At 46.1% G+C, this 18,749-nt stretch overlaps 1 protein-coding gene across 1 annotated transcript in view; it reads left to right on the top strand.

Moving 5' to 3' along the window:
* Positions 1-4,326: 4,326 nt before the first annotated feature.
* LOC309553058 (uncharacterized protein) overlaps positions 4,327-18,749 on the top strand; it is a gene marked incomplete at both ends in the record, with an annotated part of 124,735 nt that continues 110,312 nt past the window's right edge. The window contains one exon of the mRNA XM_082253956.1: positions 4,327-5,788. Coding sequence (XP_082110082.1) covers positions 4,327-5,788 — 1,462 coding nt within the window. The remainder of the gene's footprint in view (positions 5,789-18,749) is intronic.

The following is an 18,749-nucleotide window of genomic DNA, read 5'->3' as shown; positions in this document are numbered from 1 at the left end:
ACCACGAGATCAGCCAAGGGGGGCAGCATAAAGGGGCCCGTCATGCGCCCCAAAGCCACCTTCTTGGCAAGTTTGTCAGAAACGACCTGCAGATTCAACCTGGTGGAACGCAAATTATCAGCCAGCGGGGTCAGTGAACACGGAATCATAAAACCGTCAGAAAACCCAGAATCCAACAACCGGGCAGCTGCCCGATCCGGATACCTATTTAGGAAAGGCCGCATCCTTTCCACTCTCACTGGTGTCCTCCCTCTTACTCGCAGGATCTCCGGAACGGCCCCTATTCGGCTTAAAGCAACGGGAGAGGGGGTGGTTACCCCCACATCCGGAACACTTGTGCTTGTACCGAAATGCGGAACCAAAGCGGCACGTGACCTCATTGAGTTGCCAGCAGAACCCCTTGCGCTTTGTGGCCGACTGTCCAGGGGCATTTGGACTACCAGCCCCGCTCGGAAAAAAGGAGGAAGCAGAAGCCTGTGCTGAGGTCATAAGACGCATCCATAGGCCGATGTCCTTATGATCCCAATGCAAGGCCGGGCGGATAGCTTTCCATTGACGGAACTGCTCGTCATAACGGAGCCATGTGACTCCCCCGTACACCCTATGGGCCTCACTGATGGCATCCAAATAGCAAAAAAGCGCTGAACAATTTTCTGGGCGTTTCCCCCTATCACACTAGCCAATATGGCGAAGGCCTGCAGCCAGCTACTAAACGTGCGGGGGATCAACCGAAACTGCCGCTTCTCCTCGTCCTCCTTCTTGGAGTCCCCCTGCTTTACCCTGTCCAAATTAAACATTTCCAGAGGGAGTAACGCAAAAATTTCTACATACTCATCCTTCCAAATCTTCTCCAGCACTTCTGGATTGAGATGAGCCCCCAAAGGGCCCTCAAAGCACACATAAAATAGAGAGAAATGGTCAAAGCACTGTCAATTGCAAACCACCTCCATCCATATTTTCATAGGAAAGCAAAAAAGAACGCCCAGTGGGACTTTGAGTGAGGTGGATGCAAAGGATGATTGAAGAGCATAAGTATACAATAACAAATTTATTTAGTACATATATTACATATCAAAATGCATATTAACAACAGACATCAATACATAGCATAAAAGCGTAATGGCATAAATAGCATGAATAAAAGTGAACAGCATGCATAAACTCATAATTGGAGTGTAAGCTCGACGCGTTTCGTGGGTCCTAGTTGCCCACTCATCAGGAGCATGAGAGAGTATGCCTGTACAAAAATAAGAAACTGGAATGAGTCTAATGTAGATATGCATGGAATTAGCCAGCAGTTGTGAGACTACAACATAAATATGTATACCCCAAGTGGGGGAGTCGCACTTACATGCGGCTGGGTAAAAAATGAAAAATAGTGGATGAACGCTGTCCCAGGGTGGAAATTCGAGTCTGATCCGGGAGCTGACGGGACATGGAAGCACGGCAACAGAATGGAGGGTCAGGTGAGAAATCGTAAGTGATGGGTACCACATCCTGCTTGATGGTATAGTAATTACTGGAAAAATATAAATATATATGTGTATGAGTATCAGAATATCGTGTAAAGATATGAAAATCCATATGCGATAGTAATATGAATGAATCTATGCCAGTAAGGGCAGAAAGTATAAGCAGGGAGAGGAAAACCGTGGACCCAAAAGGGGGTGCTAAGGTGTTCAAACCATGAAACAAAAATGGGAAAAGGAGGTGAAGTGGAAGAAGCAGGGATAGAGAAAGTGATATGGAAATGAAAGACAAGCGCCCCCCATAGGTTCCTCGGTGTTCCCCACGAGGGAAGACACCTGGAGCTGACTAAATAAAGTCTCAAGGTCCGCCATAAAGACAGGCAGTGGCACAGAGGGCAGGGACAGAGCAGACAGGGATACCTGGCTTCCTTCTCCTTCAGCCTTCTTCCCGGTATTCCACACTTTTTGCCCTGCACCCTTGCCCCCCTATGGCACACTCCCACCTATCCTGCCTCCTGACCAATCCTGGCACTTGACCTCTAAGTTATCCTCCCCACCCCTGGCTATTAACCCTGTGATAAGTGTCTACTGTACACCTTATCATCAGGTCCTACGCCTGTTTTTTTTTTTTTTTGCTTCGGGCCTGACTATCAGCTGCCAGCTCCTGTCTCCACCTAACACCTGTCAGACCTGCAGCACAAAGCTGAGGAGGAGATTCAGAGCACTTCAGTTGGCTCTGTAAAGCAGGTCTGATATTTGATACAATAGAGGAAATGGTACGTGGTCAGGGCAGTTCTGGGACTCAGGGCACTAAGCGCTAGATGTGGGGCATGTATTTGGTGTGTCTGACACACCAAATATGCCCCTGGCTATGAACACAGTGGGTATGCTATTGTAGGGGAAACCCTAAAACTCATGGGTTTCAGTAACGTTTTGACTGTTGAAGCCAGATTGAAAAATATATTTATTTTACAAACATGTAGGTAGAAAGACATATTTGGAGAGCAATACAGTCACATTACATTGTGTTGGTTTAAAAACAATTTACAATGCTCTATCTGGCAAAGGACTTGTATTACAATTTATATTTTTACAAAGGGACCTATCTATCTAAATTCTTTTGAAGTCCCATTTATTATTATATAGGATTTACAGTATATAGCGCCAACAGTTTACACAGGGCTTTACAACTTGAGGGTAGACAGTACAACTACAATACACTTTAATACAGGAGGAATCAGAGGGCCCTGCTCATTAGAGCTTACAATCAAAGAGGGAGGGTCAAGTGATACAAGAGGTAATAACTGTGGGGGATGGGCTGATGGAGAAAATAAGAGTACAGTTGTTAGGTGGATGCCAGATAGGTTTCTCTGAAGAGATGTGTTTTCAGGGATCGTCTGAAAGTAGACAAAGCAGGAGATAGTCAGATCAGATTGGGGTAGAGCATTCCAGAGGATGGGAGAAGCTCTGGAGAAGTCCTGGAGGCGAGCATGGGAAGTGGTTACAAGGGAGCTAGAGAGCAGGAGCAGGAGAGAACGAGTTAGTTGGTATTTTGAGACCAGATTAGTGATGTAGCTGGGCGCCAAGTTATGGATGACTTTGTAAGTTATGGTTAGTAACTTGAATTTAATTTGTTGGTTGAGTGGCAGCCAATGGGCAAAGAAGGGTAGCAGACACAGAGCGGTTGCAAGGTGGATGAGCCTGGCAGCAGCATTCATGATGGACTGAAGGGGGGATAGCCTTTTTAAAGGTAAGCCAATGAGAAGGGAGTTGCAGTAGTCGGGACGAGAGATGACCAGGGAGTGGATTAGAAGCTTTGTGGTATCATTGGTTAGAAAGGGACGTATCTTGGAGTTGTTGCAGAGTTTGAGGTGGCAAGCTTTGGACAGTGACTGGATGTGTATCCGAAAGGATAGCTCAGAGTCCAGGATTATACCTAGGACCTTGGCATGGGTGGACAGGGTTGATAGTTGTGCCGTTGATGTTGACAGAGAAATCAGGGGAAGAGGAACGCGGGGGAGAAAATATGAGCTCGGTTTTGGATGAGTTGAGTTTGAGGAATTGATGTGACATCCAGGCTGATATGTCTGTTAGTAAGCTGGTGATGCATGGGGAGACTGATGGAGTGAGCTGAGTCTTTGGTGACATTCTTTGATATGCAGATGGTCATTCACATGGCTTGTCACTTCTAAAACTCGTTGGCTGAACAGGTCTTCAAAGATCGAGATAGTAATCTGTACAGCTGGAGGTGTAAATGACTTTTGAACAGTTGTTATACACATAGGTGTGCGCAGCCTATTGCATTAGGGTGTGCATCCCAAAGTTTCAACACACATGCATGTGTGTGCCTACATGTATATGGCCCCGGTATATTACTCTCCCTTCTGGCACAGTGAAATAGAAGTGCGTAGGCACTTCTCTTATGGCAGAGCAAGTCAGAGGGAGATCTTTCCCATCTCCTCACTGGCAAACAGAGTGATAATGCTAATGTGCCCTAGGTGATTAGGGTGTGCCCAGGCACACTCGGCACACCCTGTGCGCACGCCTATGGTTATACAATATGACTTCTAACATATACATCCAATATATCTGCTTAATCATAAATACATGTTTGATAAATAAAATGGCTGTTCCCTTTTCCCCCCTCAATCTACAAGATAAGCTTTTTTACAGAACAGGGACATTGTTCTAAATGAGGCCCTCTTATTATCTCTGTTCCTCCATATAACGAATCCTATGAATAAAGTAGAAGTCACAGCCCAGCCTCACCCTGTGTAGGAGGAGGTCACCCCTCCCAACTGCATTCTTCCCCGGAGTCAGAGAATTTTAGTTTCATTTCTCTTTTCTGCTGTCAGCAATGGCGTCTGCAGATCTGAGAGCTGAGCTGGAATGTTCCGTCTGTCTGAACATTTATACAGATCCTGTAATGCTGAGATGTGGACACAACTTCTGCCGGGTCTGTATTGATCGTGTGCTGGATACACAGGAGGGGTCTGGAGGATATTCCTGTCCTGAATGCAGAGAGAAGTTTCCGGATCGGCCTGCACTGCACAGGAACATAACACTGCGTAACATAGTGGAGAATTTCCTGTCTGTTCAGCCAGATCAGGAGGACTCTGGGGTCTTCTGTACTCACTGTGTGGACTCTCCTGTACCTGCTGTTAGATCCTGTCTGCTCTGTGAGGTTTCTCTGTGTGATAAACACCTGAGAGTCCACAAAAAGTCCCCAGAACACATCTTATGTGACCCCACCTTGTCCATGGAGAGCAGGAAATGCTCCGTCCATAAGAAGATCCTGGAGTATTACTGCACTGAGGATGATACCTGTATCTGTGTGTCTTGTTGTATGATTGGAGAACATAAAGGACATGAGATGGAGTCACTGGATGAGGCTTCTAAGAAGAAGAAGCGGACACTGAGGAATGTTCTACAGAAACTTCTGACAAAGAGAGAGGAGATGGAGGAAAGAGTCCAGAGTCTGCAGGAACATAGGAGGAAAGTAGAAGAAAAAGCAGCTGGTGACACCGAGAGAGTCACTGCCCTGTTTAGAGATCTCAGGAGACGTCTGAAAGACCTGGAGAAGAGAATCCTGAGGGAGATCTCCAGGCGGGCAGAGCGGATCTCCATCTCCATCCGGGATCTGGAAATAAAGAAGGAGGAACTGTCCAGGAAGATGCGTCACATTGAGGAGCTGTGTAACGTGACGGATCCACTGACTGTCCTACAGGAATCAGACACAGGTGACTTGTGTGATACTGAGGATGGAGATAATGAGGACAGAGAGAGACATGAGAAGCTCCTCCATGATGGAGGGGGTCTGGATACGGCTGGGATATCACACACATTACACACATTATCTGATATAATAACAGAGGTAAATGTAGAATTCTATATACAGGAAGCTGCAGACATATTACTGGATGTAAACACAGCCCATAATAAGCTACATATATCAGATGACAGGAAAACTGTATCCTGGTCAGATAGAAACCAGAATCGTCCAAAAACACCAGAGAGATTCCAGATTCGTCCTCAGGTGTTGAGCAGTCAGAGTTTCTCCTCAGGGAGACATTACTGGGAAGTGGATGTCGGGGGATCAGATTGGTGGGGAGTCGGGATGTGTTACCCCAGTATAGACAGGAGAGGAGAGCAGGCAGCGATTGGATGTAATAACAAGTCCTGGGGATTGTACAGGAATGGTAATCAGTATGTGGTGGTACATGACAGTAACGGAATCCCCTTACTCACCAATATCTCCAGTAACAGAGTCAGGATATATCTGGATTATGAGGCCGGGTGGATCTCCTTTTATGATCTGTGTGACCCGATCCGACTCCTCCACACCTTCACCACCACCTTCACTGAGCCCCTCCATGCTGGGATATGTGTAGAGGGAGGTTGTATAAAGATGTGTGGGGGGGATTGGGAGATGTGAGAACTCGGTGCAGAGAGGGATGGGTTGGAAAGATACATTATTGGGGACACCTAAAGTGGTATTAACCTCACAAGCAAACAATTATTATATTGCAGTTTACCAATTCCTAAATGTGATATCTACAATCATTTTCTTTTTTAGGCTTTCTTACTTCTATTTTCATCTAGTGATCTGGCCAGTAAGTCTGCTGTTTTTCAAAAGAACAAGGTCCTCTGTATCAGTTTACAGGGATGAAACATTTGCCACTGACAGGGGTGTTTACAATGATCAGCTTTTATTTATTTATGGTAAAGTTTCATCCTAAAAGTAAAAAACAAAAATGTTGCTAAAGTGTGAGCTGGAGTTTGGCTTCAATTTGTTAGTGTACCTAAATCTCATAGTACATCTCATCTCCCCCTCACACTGATAATGCTGCTGTCCAAAAGGTGTTTCCATTGCTACTTCATCCAGAGTGGGGACTCCCTAATACAGGAGGTGTGTTACTGGCCAGATCACCAGGTGAAAAGAGGGAAAATAGCCTAAACAAACTAACATCTAATGATCGGTGAGCTGCAGAATATTTCATTTTTAGTTTTGTGTTTAATTCCATTTTAACCACTTTAAGATCGGAAGGATTTCCCCCCTTAATGACCAGGCCATATTTTGCGATTCGGCACTGCGTTACTTTAACGGACAATTACACGGACGCTGTACCCAAACCAAATTTACATCATTTTTTCCCCCACAAATAGAGATTTCTTTAGGTGGTATTTGATCAGCTGTGCGATTTTTATTTTTTGCGCTATATACAAAAAAGGAGCATTCTGCTATATAACATTCCCCCAAAAAATTTAAAAAATCTACATTTTTTAACATTTTAGGCCAATTTTTTTTCTGCTACATATCTTTGGTAAAAAAAAAAAATTGCAATAAGTGTATTTTGATTGTTTTGCGCGTCTACTTACTACAGGAAAGATTTATGTAATTTTTATTGTTTTTTTTTTTTACTAGTAATGACAGCGATCTGCGATTTTTTGCAGGACTGCGACATTGCAGCGGACAGATCGGACCCCTGACTGGCATTTTTGACACTTTTGGGGGTACCAGTGACATTACTACAGTAATCAGTGCTAAAAATTTGCACTGTTACTGTAATAATCACACTGGCAGGGAAGGGGTTAACATTACTGGTGATCAGTGGGTTAAATGTGTCCCTAGAGGTGTGATTCTAACTGTCAAGGGGCGTGGCTTGTGAAGTAATCACAGAGACATGTGATCCTATATAGCAGGATCACATAGCCTCTATGATCACTTCAGGGAGAAGGACAGACAGCTGTGTTTACGTCAGCCGTCCGTCCTTCTTTCTCAGCTGCGGGAGATCACGAGCGGCCGGCGGCCATCGGAGCCGCCGGTCACACGCGCTGGCTCCCCAGGTAACGAGTGGGGGTGGGAGCACGCCACCGGTGGCGTGCGCTCATCCCCTAGAGTCTCCTGAGCGAGCGACGTAATATAACGTCGCTTTGCACAGGAGCGGCTGTGACGGGCGGTCGTTATGTGCTTAAGTGAGATTTCTCCCTCCCTCACAGATCACTGTGATTGGCTGGAATGACTAACCAACTACAGGGGTCACTGCTATTGGACAGTCACTTGTGATTCTATCTCCTCTAATTTTCCAAACAGGAAATTATCACAGTGAGTGACAATGGGAACCTTTCCTCCTTTTTTTCCCACTCCTCGGTGTACATGGAATAGGAGGAGGAAATAGAGGAGAGGTGACCACATCCTATCCCATCACTGTGACCACACTGCATCCTCTGTACATCTAGGAGAGGTCACATGACCCCATCTGGTGGGAGGGGACTGGGAAGGACAGAAGTGAGGTCTGGTAGATGGTGGTGGGTGATGAGCTCCATCTATATTTGGAGGACTCATGGAAATTGGGGGAGGGAAGGGGAGAAGGTCTGCAGAGGGGTGAAGGGTGACAATACTGTAGAGCAGGTTGGGGGGCAGAGGAAGAGGAGCGGTATAACCCGGTGTGTGTCTGTACAGAGCAGCATAGAGCTCTCACCTTCCCCGGGATATACAGGACATAAAAAGGAGACACATACTGCTAATATATCATCACACACTAACCTGTCTGCACCCTACACAATTGTATTATAGGGGACATGTAGGGAGGAAGTATAGCAGCAACCCTTGGGAACTACTTCTTCTAAAAATACTAGTTCCCCGGCTGTCATGCTGATCCAATGGCTTCCATACACTCTTGGCCAGTGATGGCGAACCTTGGCACCCCAGATGTTTTTGAACTACATTTCCCATGATGCTCAACTACACTGCAGAGTGCATGAGCATCATGGGAAATGTAATTCCAAAACATCTGGGGTGCCTAGTTTCGCCATCACTGCTCTAGGTAATTGACCCAGAACAAGTATTCAGATTGGTGGTTTTGAATGAACTTTGGATTTCTTCATCTGCATGATTGTTCCAGATCAGTGTCTTAAAGTACTGAGACAAAAACCAGAGACAGTCAGGCAAACAGCATTTTCAGAAGGGGTCCAGCATTGTCTTCTCCATAGTCCCCTCAGTATAGGTTTCCTTTAAAGTCTCAGCATGGAAGTCTTTTGTTGCATTTTTTTTTTTTCAATTTTAATTTTACTGAAATACAAAATGCCTAAAATTAACAATAATGTATTTAGATCAACTTTATGATTAAAAGGTTTTGGGAATATTTCCTCATTTATAAATAATATTTGGTGTCACTATTTTTCTATAACTTGTATATATACTGACACGTTTCACCAGCCAATAAACGCTGGTTTCATCAGATCTTGATGAAACCAGCGTTTATTGGCTGGTGAAACGCGTCATCTTCACCGCACCAACCAGGGATTCCGGCGTCACTAAGCCTATCTGCTTGGGTAGGAGAATCGTCAAGGAAGTCATGCTGAAGTGACGGCTTGCCGCTCGGCCCTCCTGCACATGCTCAGTAGAAGCACAGGAGGTAGCTGGAAGCCTCCAAGCGAGGCAAGGACGCTGCAGCTCTGCAGACCTACGCTGAACACCCGGATCCCATGATCACAGGTCCAGGAGGATGTAACAGACCGGTTTATTCTTAAGAGGTACGGTGCTTTATACATGGATTACACAGAGAACTCTGTTACTACACTTAACAGCCGCGCAATTTAACCTCCATTCTACCGGTCTATGCTAATTACTCCACTACCGCCTGACTGTGTTTTTCAAGCCTTCAGTTCATATTGCCTAAGGGCTCTTTCACACGGGCTTTCCGTGTGAAAGGTCCGCTGCGGTCCTTTTTTTTTTTTCACGGAGCGGATGACATTTCTGTCATCCGCTCCGTAGGTCCGCATATCATCCCATCCGTTTGCGGATGATATGCGGACCTAATGTAAGTCTATGGGGATTGCGGATGTCAGCGGATGACACCGCTGACATCCGATTTTCCTTCCTTTCCGTTTTTTGAACGGAACAAAAATAGGGTTCTGTTCCGTTCGAAAAAACGGGAACAGAACTGAAAGGAAGGAAATCGGATGTCAGCGGATGGTATTCCGCTGACATCCGCAATGCCATAGACTTACATTATGTCCGCAAATCATCCGCAAAAAAATAGGATGATTTGCGGACATACGGAAAGCCCGTGTGAAAGAGCCCAAATTCTACTTTAGGGAATATTCTCTGTGTAATCTAACTGGAATATGGGTCTATACACTGAACTGACTCTCTGAATGCCGTGGATCCCTTTTTTCCCAACCACCCAGCCTTGTGGAATTTACTAATCATCAGGGACTGTGTCCTATCATACAAGTGGACCTCCTCTCATCACTAACTTCACTAATTTGGTCCATTCACAGGTCTGGGTTGGTCGCTGCAGCCATCCCAAAGTTTTTTGTTTTGTCTTTATGTACATGTTTTTTACTCTTGAGATTATGCATGTTTCTGGGAGTCTATGTATGCCACATTTTTCAATTTAATAAAGTAATTTTTATGATTAATTTTGTGTCCATAGTTGACCTCTGTCTGAGGGGAACCGTTTGTCTCGTCTATTTTTGCACAATTAGTATTTCATGGTCAACGGACTTTATTAGGGCAAAGAGGTGGTACCGAGAGCATTTTTAGGGGGCAATTAATTCCCCCACCCCTTTTTGCTCCAATTAATTTTATTTAGATAGCCGTATAGGTGAGAGACCCTCTGTTATTTTTCAACATGCACAAGCTAGTTATCCTAAGCTTGTACAATGTGTATGCAATAAATATCCTAAACAGGTACTCAACTTCTTATTATGGAGATGGACTGTTTTCTCCAAAATCCCTCAGATCAAGTCTAAAGCAGACACGTTGTTCCTTTTGTGTTCCAAAAACAACTCCCCTTTGAACACATGCTTGTTTCAAAAGTCCTAAACACCACCTCCCCATACTTCTTGTTCCTCTGTTTAGCTCCTAAACCAATCAGACTAGTTTATTTGCATATGATTGGCAGGGGCAACCTAGCTTCCTAACACAGAATCTATATTTCAAAAATGTGTATTGGTTTCAGAATAAAGGATATACAAAAGGTACAAACAGTCCATGGCTGTAGAACAAGAAATCAAAATCCTTTCAAAACATTTGCCATGGTTCTCAAATTAATAAAACAGTAACATAAACATCTGCAATTGGTGGAACTCCTCAGTGTAGACTGTATCTGTGCTGGCTGGTCCGGGCCCCGCCACTCCCCCCAATGCCCCAGTGGGAACATGCTGTGCCACTAGGGAGAGAGCGACCCGCCCGACCCCCAGTCCATAATGCCATAACATACTGTGGAGGTGTTCACTGTCTTCAGTCCAAGCAGGGGTACTGCTTGTTTGCCAGATATAAGCAATGACTGCAAGATGTGGTGGCCGAGGGCCAGCATTGGTCCATTAACAACCAATGTTAGTAATAAAGCTTACGAGAGAGAAGAGGAAGATATAGGAAAAAAGTATGGAAAAAGAAGGAAGAATAGAAGAAAGAAGGAAAAGAAGTGAATAATAAAGTGTCGGTGTCTAGATCAAAGAACCCTTGGGTTAGGAGTTAAAAGCAAACAATGTGACCCCATTAGGTAGAGGCTCCGCCTCCAATCAGAGAGGTCCAGCTAGGTACTCCACCCAGGGGTCCCATGTTTTCTTGAAAAGATTAATTTTATCTTGAAGCATGGCCACCATCCTCTCATTTATCATGGTCCAGGTCAGCTTAGCCTTCAGCAACCCGAACGGCACCACGGGTGATCGCCAGGAGCGGGCTATAGCTACCTGTATTTTAGCTGCCGTGAATATGAACGCCATTAGAGGTTTGGTATATCTCGGTGTCCCCTCAACAGGTTTGCCCAGAAGCATTTGATGAGGAGATTTCACTAGGTTAATTTGAGTAAGGGAATAGGTAAAACTGCCAGACTTTCGTGCAAGTCCACCAGGTATGTAAGACTGTGCCCTCTTATCCACATCCCCTAAAGCAGCTAGAAGAAGCTTCCCGAACCGCGGCAGCCAATCCGACCAGGACCATATACCATTGCAAAAATATTTATAATTAGCTTCTATCAAAGATGTATTAATCAAGGATTTGGAGTTAAGCTGAGCTACTTAACACAGAATCTAACTGAAAAATAAATTTGCTATAAAATCATCAAATATCCATACCAACACATTCCACCTCTTGATTTTTATAGAATTCTCATAGCTCTTAAAGTCTTTCTCCAGGAAAGGATGGAATAAATCCCCAGTATTGTAAATGGGAGGAAAAAATTCCCTTTCGACTCCCGTATGTTCTGGGCAATCAGACAAAGTACCTGGAAAACTCCAACATTCCTTTGAGCAGGGTTAGCAATGTCCTTGGCAGTCTGTGGAAAGAAAATTCCAGATGAAGAAAGTCCCTTGTCCTCCTTCCATTTCCTCCAGGTCATAAGGAAATGCTCAGATGAAAGTCTGCTCCAATTCAGCCACCATTAGAAAATCATCCGCATCTTCCTCAGGCTCTCATCCGATCTTCTGGTCTGCCTCATCCCATCTGGCTTGGTCATCTGCTCTGCTTGCTCCACCTCTCGATACCCAGTACCTTAAAAGAGTAAGAGACGAAGCAGATTATATGTTCCTTCCACCTGTGCCAAAAAAAAATAGCTCACTCCTCACATTTCTTAATCTGTACACTTTTAACTGCAAAACTATTGTAGGGTGCCCACTGTTGCCTTCACGGAAAGGCATTGACATCCAACACAAAGAATAAACCTGAATGTCTCTCCGTGCTGTCCTGCAAACACTAGCCTGCTGTAGTCCAATCTTCACAGCATGGCAGTATCTAGAAAAATGCCTCATTCGATGACAACAAAAACACTTAATGTGACTGAATCTACTATTTCCAACCACTTGCATCCACCTCTTAAACAAAACTGATGTAGGAATCCCATCTATTTCCTCTCTAGAAATCCCCACCTTAAGTAAATCAGTCCACATATGTCTCCTGGAGACCAAAGGCCTTGCCTTCCTTGTATCCGACTCAATTTAGCCATAGCTGATCATATCCTCAGCTTCCCGCTTCAGGGAAGTAACAGTGCCACATGTCCTACTTTTGCTCACAGGTTTATGGCCTTTATCCTTTGCTAGGACATTATTAGACTTGTTTATGAGGGCTGCACACCGCTCATTCAAATCTTTAGCTCTGCCTACAGGGGTGTGAACACACTTTGAAGCCACTGCAGGTTTAACTTTGAGTGCCCTATTTCCTAAATCATTTGCCTTGCTTACAGTGTCTTCCAAACACTCGGTCGCCACTGAAAGCTGCTCCTTCAGCTCAGTTTGGGTATACCCCTTTACTACTTACCATTCAGTTCATCACAATCACTATCCCGCAAACCATTCTCTCCACCATGCTCACAAGTTTTTTTTTCTTTTTCTCTGTTGTGTGATTATTACACGTGCCTGACACTCATCCAGATCATCACTATCATCAGAATAGTACACATACTCATCATCTGAAAACTGGAGCGTGTCTTCGGGATTCCATGTGGGATCTACAATCATTGCTCTCACTTTACAATTCTCCTCTAAGGCAACTACTTGACATGCTTTACTTTGCATATATTCTTTAGTCATAACCAACATCTCTTTCAATTCCTGCAACTCTTTCTCAAGCTTTGCATTATTCTGCGTTGCAAAGGACCTGCACGACTAACTGAGCAGGAACACTCTCATTAGTGAGGATGATAGTCTTTTTTACAGTTGACCTGCACATTCGGATCTTGACCTGCACAGAGCCTCATATCGTTCCCAGAACAAGTCAAGACCCTCTGGCCTGGTGAAGCTAATTGTGTACTCCCAGCTCCCGGCTACGTGTATTAGGGCATAGTGGTCGTTTGCCCAAAAAAAAACAATCTCCAAAATCATGTCTACCACCATACACCATGCTGGAGGGATTGCACCTCCTTCCTATTTAGGAATGACTACATTTCGCCTTGGACCCCCAGCAGAAGCCAGCGACCCAAGACCAGATCCAGGGGTGCTCAAAGTGGCGGCTTGTGGTGGAAAACCCTGCTTGGAAGCGGAGTTCCTCTTTGGCTGTAGCTCTGGTTTGATATTACAGTGTACCACCTGAGCAAATGTAGGCTTATCAAGGCCAAGGCCCCACACTGATGTAACTTTAGCCTGTATATTACTATTATTATTATTAACTGCTTGGACTGAGCCAGCAGGATTGTCCATTACACCTGTATGGGTACGATTGTCCATTACACACATATTGGTGGGATGGTCCATCACCCCTGTACTGGAAGGGGCGGCATATAGAGGAACTGATCCCCTCCATTTTCTTCCTGCAGTAGAGAGGGAAAGGGTTCCTCTATATGCCACCCCCCGCCCCACCTATCCAGGTGTACAGGGGTGAGGCATGGGCCCCCTGGAGCATGGGGTTGGAATGAGCCACAGCGGTGGTGGTAGTGATGGGGGGAAAGAATGGGATGAGCGCCAGCATTGGTGGGGGGATGGAATCAGTGGCAGCGGTGATGGGATCACATGAGTGGCAGCGGTGGGGGGAATGGGATTAGTGGCATCAGTGGTGATGGGGTAGATGGGATGAGAGGCAGTGGTGGTGGTAGTGGTGGGGGGGGATGGGATGAGTGGTGGTGGTAGGGGTGGGGAATAGGATGGGATCAGTGGCAGCGGTGGTGGGATGGCATGAGTGGCAGCAGTGGTAGGATGGCATGAGTGGCAGCGGTGGTGGTATGGCATGAGTGGCAGTGGTGGTAGTGGGAGGGGATCAGTGGCAGCAGTGGTGGTAATGGGATGGGATGAGTGGCAGTGGTAGTGGTAATAGGATGGGATCAGTGGCAGCGGTGGTGGTAATGGGATGAGATCAGTGGCAGCGGTGGTGGTAATTGGATGGGATCAATGGCAGCTGTGGTCGGGGGATGGGATGAGTGGCAGCTGTGGTGGGATGGGATGAGTGGCAGTGGTGGGGGTAAAGGGAGTGGAATAAGTGACAGCGGTGGTGGTAAAGGGGGTGGAATAAGTGGCAGCGGGGTTGGGATCGGTGGCAGCGGTGGTGTTAGTAAAAAGGGTGGGATCAGTGGCAGCAGTGGTGTTGAGGGGGGGTGAGATCAGTGGCAGTGGTGGTGAGGAGGGTGGGATCAGTGGCAGTGGTGGTGAGGGGGGTGGTATTAGTGGCAGCAGTGGTGGTGAGGAGGGTGGGATCAGTGGCAGCGGTGAAGGGGGGTGGGATCAGTGGCATTGGTGGTGAGGGGGGTGGGATCAGTGGTATCGGTGGTGGTGTGGGGGGTGGGATTAGTGGCAGCAGTGATGGTGGTGAGGAGGGTGGTATCAGTGGCAGGGGTGGTGGTGAGGAGAGGTGGATCAGTGGCAGCAGTAGTGGTGAGAGGGGGTGGGATTAGTGGAAGCAGTGGTGATGGTGAGGGTGGTGGAATTAGGAACAGCGGTGGTGAGGGGGGTGGGATTAGTGGCAGCGACTTCTCTCTCTGGAGAGGATAGGCAGGGCTCCACACTCCAGAGACTCCAGTGCTCAGCCTTTCTCAGTGGGTGGCTGCACCCCCTGTGCGACGGAACGAACGGAGGGGTGGGCGGCTGGCCGGCCAGCCAGCCCCTCACAGTAGTACAGCCAGAATGGATGGAGCCCCCCCACAGTGGTGGAACTACAGGGCCCAGTCGCAATGGCGACTTCTACAACCCTAGTAGTTCCACCACTGTGGCTGCTTACCTCACCCTGAGGGGGCAGGGGGTCAGAACTGGGGGTGTCCTCCTCCACCTCCATCTTTGCCATCCTCGTAAATCTCCAGTCATTACAAAACTTCTCCTCGAAAGGCCCATCTCAACCTTCCATGATGGCCACAATGGTTTCCTGGTGTTCCACCCGAACTTTAGCCAATTGGATTTCCGAATCCATGGATCCATGGTTCCAGCTATACAAGCCCTCACGCTGCTTTCGCAGACTCCGCTCTAAGTTTGTAGAGCATGTCTCTCTCCTTATTCAGGACCTTAATCCCGGCCACCACTTGCTCCCGAATGGACTCTGCACCTTCATCCTCACCAGGGGCAGAGAGGTCACCAGCCATGACTTGTACAGGAGCAGGCATGTCACCAATCAGCCCAGGGGATGGCTGTGAGCTGCCAGCAGGAGAGGCCCTGCTGGCCGCCATGGCTTCCCCAGGAAGAAGCCAGGAGGGCTGGGATAGATTTCACCACACTCCCCTCTCACACAGATCACCTGGAGCAGCTTCAGACTCTCAGCGAGAGAGACTCCTCTCTCCTGACACACCTGGAGGGGCTGGAGGACTCCTCTATAACTCTCCTCTCCTGAAATACTCTGCTCTGCTGGAGGACCCTGCTCCTTTCTCTATAACTCTCCTCTCCTGAAATACTCTGCACTGCTGGAGGACTCTGCTCCTTCCTCTATGACTCTCTTCTCCTAAAATACTCTGCTCTGCTGGAGGACTCTGCTTCTTCTTCTATGACTCTCTTCTCCTGAAATACTCTGCACTGCTGGAGGACTCTGCTCCTTCCTCTATCTATCTCTTCTCTCCTGAAATAATCTGCACTGCTGGGAATGCTGAGTTGAACCCTATGTTTGGATCACATACACAATACACATATATATGAAGGAAGGTGGGACACATTGGAGGAGGAAGTTGCTTTCAGTGAGAAGAATGCGGTGGGGACACATTGTTAGATTGTACAGATATGACTTGTGCCTGAAGGGAAGAGCAAGATACAGTTCGCCTGATCACTGTCACTGATAAACTGCAATGAGAACATTTTTTAACCCATACTCATTGAAATCTTATGATGATTGGTCCTTTAGTATAGCTCCACTCAGTGCTGGAACAAGGTCATGCAGTGCCCAGGGGGAAGATGGTACATTACGCCCCCCTAATGTGTGCTAACAGATCACACCTCAGTCTCAGCACGGCACGGCAGTTTCTCCTTCGTCCCATCTTGGGTCATGTGATATGTACATGACAAGGGGAGACAGGAAGACGAGCAATCTGCTCTCACCTCCCCCCCCCCCCAGGGGCACCATGCTGAGACTAAGGTTTGCTTCCAGTGGGCGCCCCCTCTCCCCTGTCCTTAGCAGGCTGCTATTGGAGGGAGTCGGGAACAGACTCTCCGGTTGCATGGTATCAGGACAGCCCAATTCACTTAAATGTTTGCATTTGGTGGGCATTACTACAGTGGCGACTCTAGGAACAATATTATGGGGGGGGGGGCACATACAATACCACAGTCAAAACTGGGGGGGGGGGCACTCATAATTTTCACCACTAAATTATACCACTGAAAAAAACAGTGAGCATGCGGGAGCTCATGACTAGAGTTGAGCGAACACGGACTGTATTATTCGTGTTCGTACCGAATAATTGGATTTTTGTTACCCGAACACGGACCCGAAAACTTTACTGTATATTCGGGTAAAAATCTGTGTTCGGTCATTTTATTTCCGGGTTTTGTATGCATTGGAGCGCTTTTCATGGCGGGCTTTCAACAGCCAATCAACAAGCGTTTAACTGGTGTGCCTTAAGCCATCCCAGCCATGCCTACAAATGTATTAGTAGCTGTGATTGGCCATCTGAAGCATGTGACCAAGTCTTTATAAGTTCGAGCCAGCGCCGCTGCGTCATTATGCTGTAGTTCAGGGACAGAGCACACATCGTGCTGGCTGCTGATTAGGGACAGACAGGCAAAAATCATTTGTGTCCGGATAGAATTGAGGGACAGGTCGGAGTGTTTTAGGCAGGGCGAGTTGTAGGGCATTTTAGGGCGAGGCTGCTGATTTTTAGGGTCAGTGTTCTACAATCGATTTTGCTGTGTGGGGCGGGTTTGCAGTGACCGATCTTATCAATCCTTTTAGGGAGAGGCTGGAGATAGGCAGGTGTCAGTGGTCCACATCGATTTTGCTGTGTGTGGGGTGCAGTGAACACAATCTTTTTTGCCCACTGAGGAGGAGGGAGAAAAGTCTTTTTCTATCAGTCACTGTGTGCAGCGTTTTTCCTTCAGTGCTGCTGTGCTGACTGTGATAATACACTGCTGTGTTCACATGTGCTATTATTGAGTGATTTCAAAAGTTATACACTTTTTTCTATTCCACTATTCAATATACACCCTTGGGTTAAAAAAATTAAATTGTGGCATAGTCTGTACTAATCTAGTTAAAAATTACAAACTTAAAAGGGGAATTTTTTTTTTCCCTCCATAGCCTGCAGCAGAGCTGGTCCACATCGATTTTGCTGTGTGTGGGGTGCAGTGAAAACAATCTTTTTTGCCCACTGAGGAGGAGGGAGAAAAGTCTTTTTCTATCAGTCACTGTGTGCAACGTTTTTCCTTCAGTGCTGCTGTGCTGACTGTGATAATACACTGCTGTGTTCACATGTGCTAATATTGAGTGATTTCAAAAATTATACACTTTTTTCTATTCCACTATTCAATATACACCCTTGGGTTAAAAAAATTAAATTGTGGCATAGTCTGTACTAATCTAGTTAAAAATTACAAACTTAAAAGGGGAATTTTTTTTTTTTTCCCCTCCATAGCCTGCAGCAGAGCTGACTGATATAAAACACTGCTGTTCACATGTGCTATTAATAAATCACACCAATTTTATATCATATTTTCTATTCCGTTCTGTACGTGTGAGATACATACACCTTTTTTTGATAATATTTTCTATTCCGCTATTCAATAAAAACCTTTGGGTATAAACAATTAAATTGCAGGAATGTCTGTGTTGGTACGTGTGAGATACACCTTTCCAATTTTTGGGGTGCATCTCATACTTCCGAAGATTTGAGGGTGCTGCCTGTTCCGAACTCCTCCTACTCCTCATCCTGCCTTTGGGGGTACGAAAAATAGTAATTGGGGCCTAGTCTGGTTCTGTACGTGTGAGATACATACACCTTTTTTGATAATATTTTCTATTCCGCTATTCAATAAAAACCTTTGGGTATAAACAATTAAATCGCGGGATAGTCTGTGTTGGTACGTGTGAGATACACCTTTCCAATTTTTGGGGTGCATCTCATACTTCCGAAGATTTGAGGGTGCTGCCTGTTCCGAACTCCTCCTACTCCTCATCCTGCCTTTGGGGGTACAAAAAATAGTAATTGGGGCCTAGTCTGGTTCTGTACGTGTGAGATACATACACCTTTTTTTGATAATATTTTCTATTCCGCTATTCAATAAAAACCTTTGGGTATAAACAATTAAATTGCGGGATAGTCTGTGTTGGTACGTGTGAGATACACCTTTCCAATTTTTGGGGTGCATCTCATAGTTCCAAAGATTTGAGGGTGCTGCCTGTTCCGAACTCCTCCTACTCCTCATCCTGCCTTTGGGGGT

Source organism: Pelophylax lessonae (genome assembly GCF_965119305.1).
Source record: "Pelophylax lessonae genome assembly, chromosome: 4".
Classification (NCBI taxonomy): domain Eukaryota; kingdom Metazoa; phylum Chordata; class Amphibia; order Anura; family Ranidae; genus Pelophylax; species Pelophylax lessonae.
This window is presented reverse-complemented; position numbering and strand designations above follow the sequence as displayed.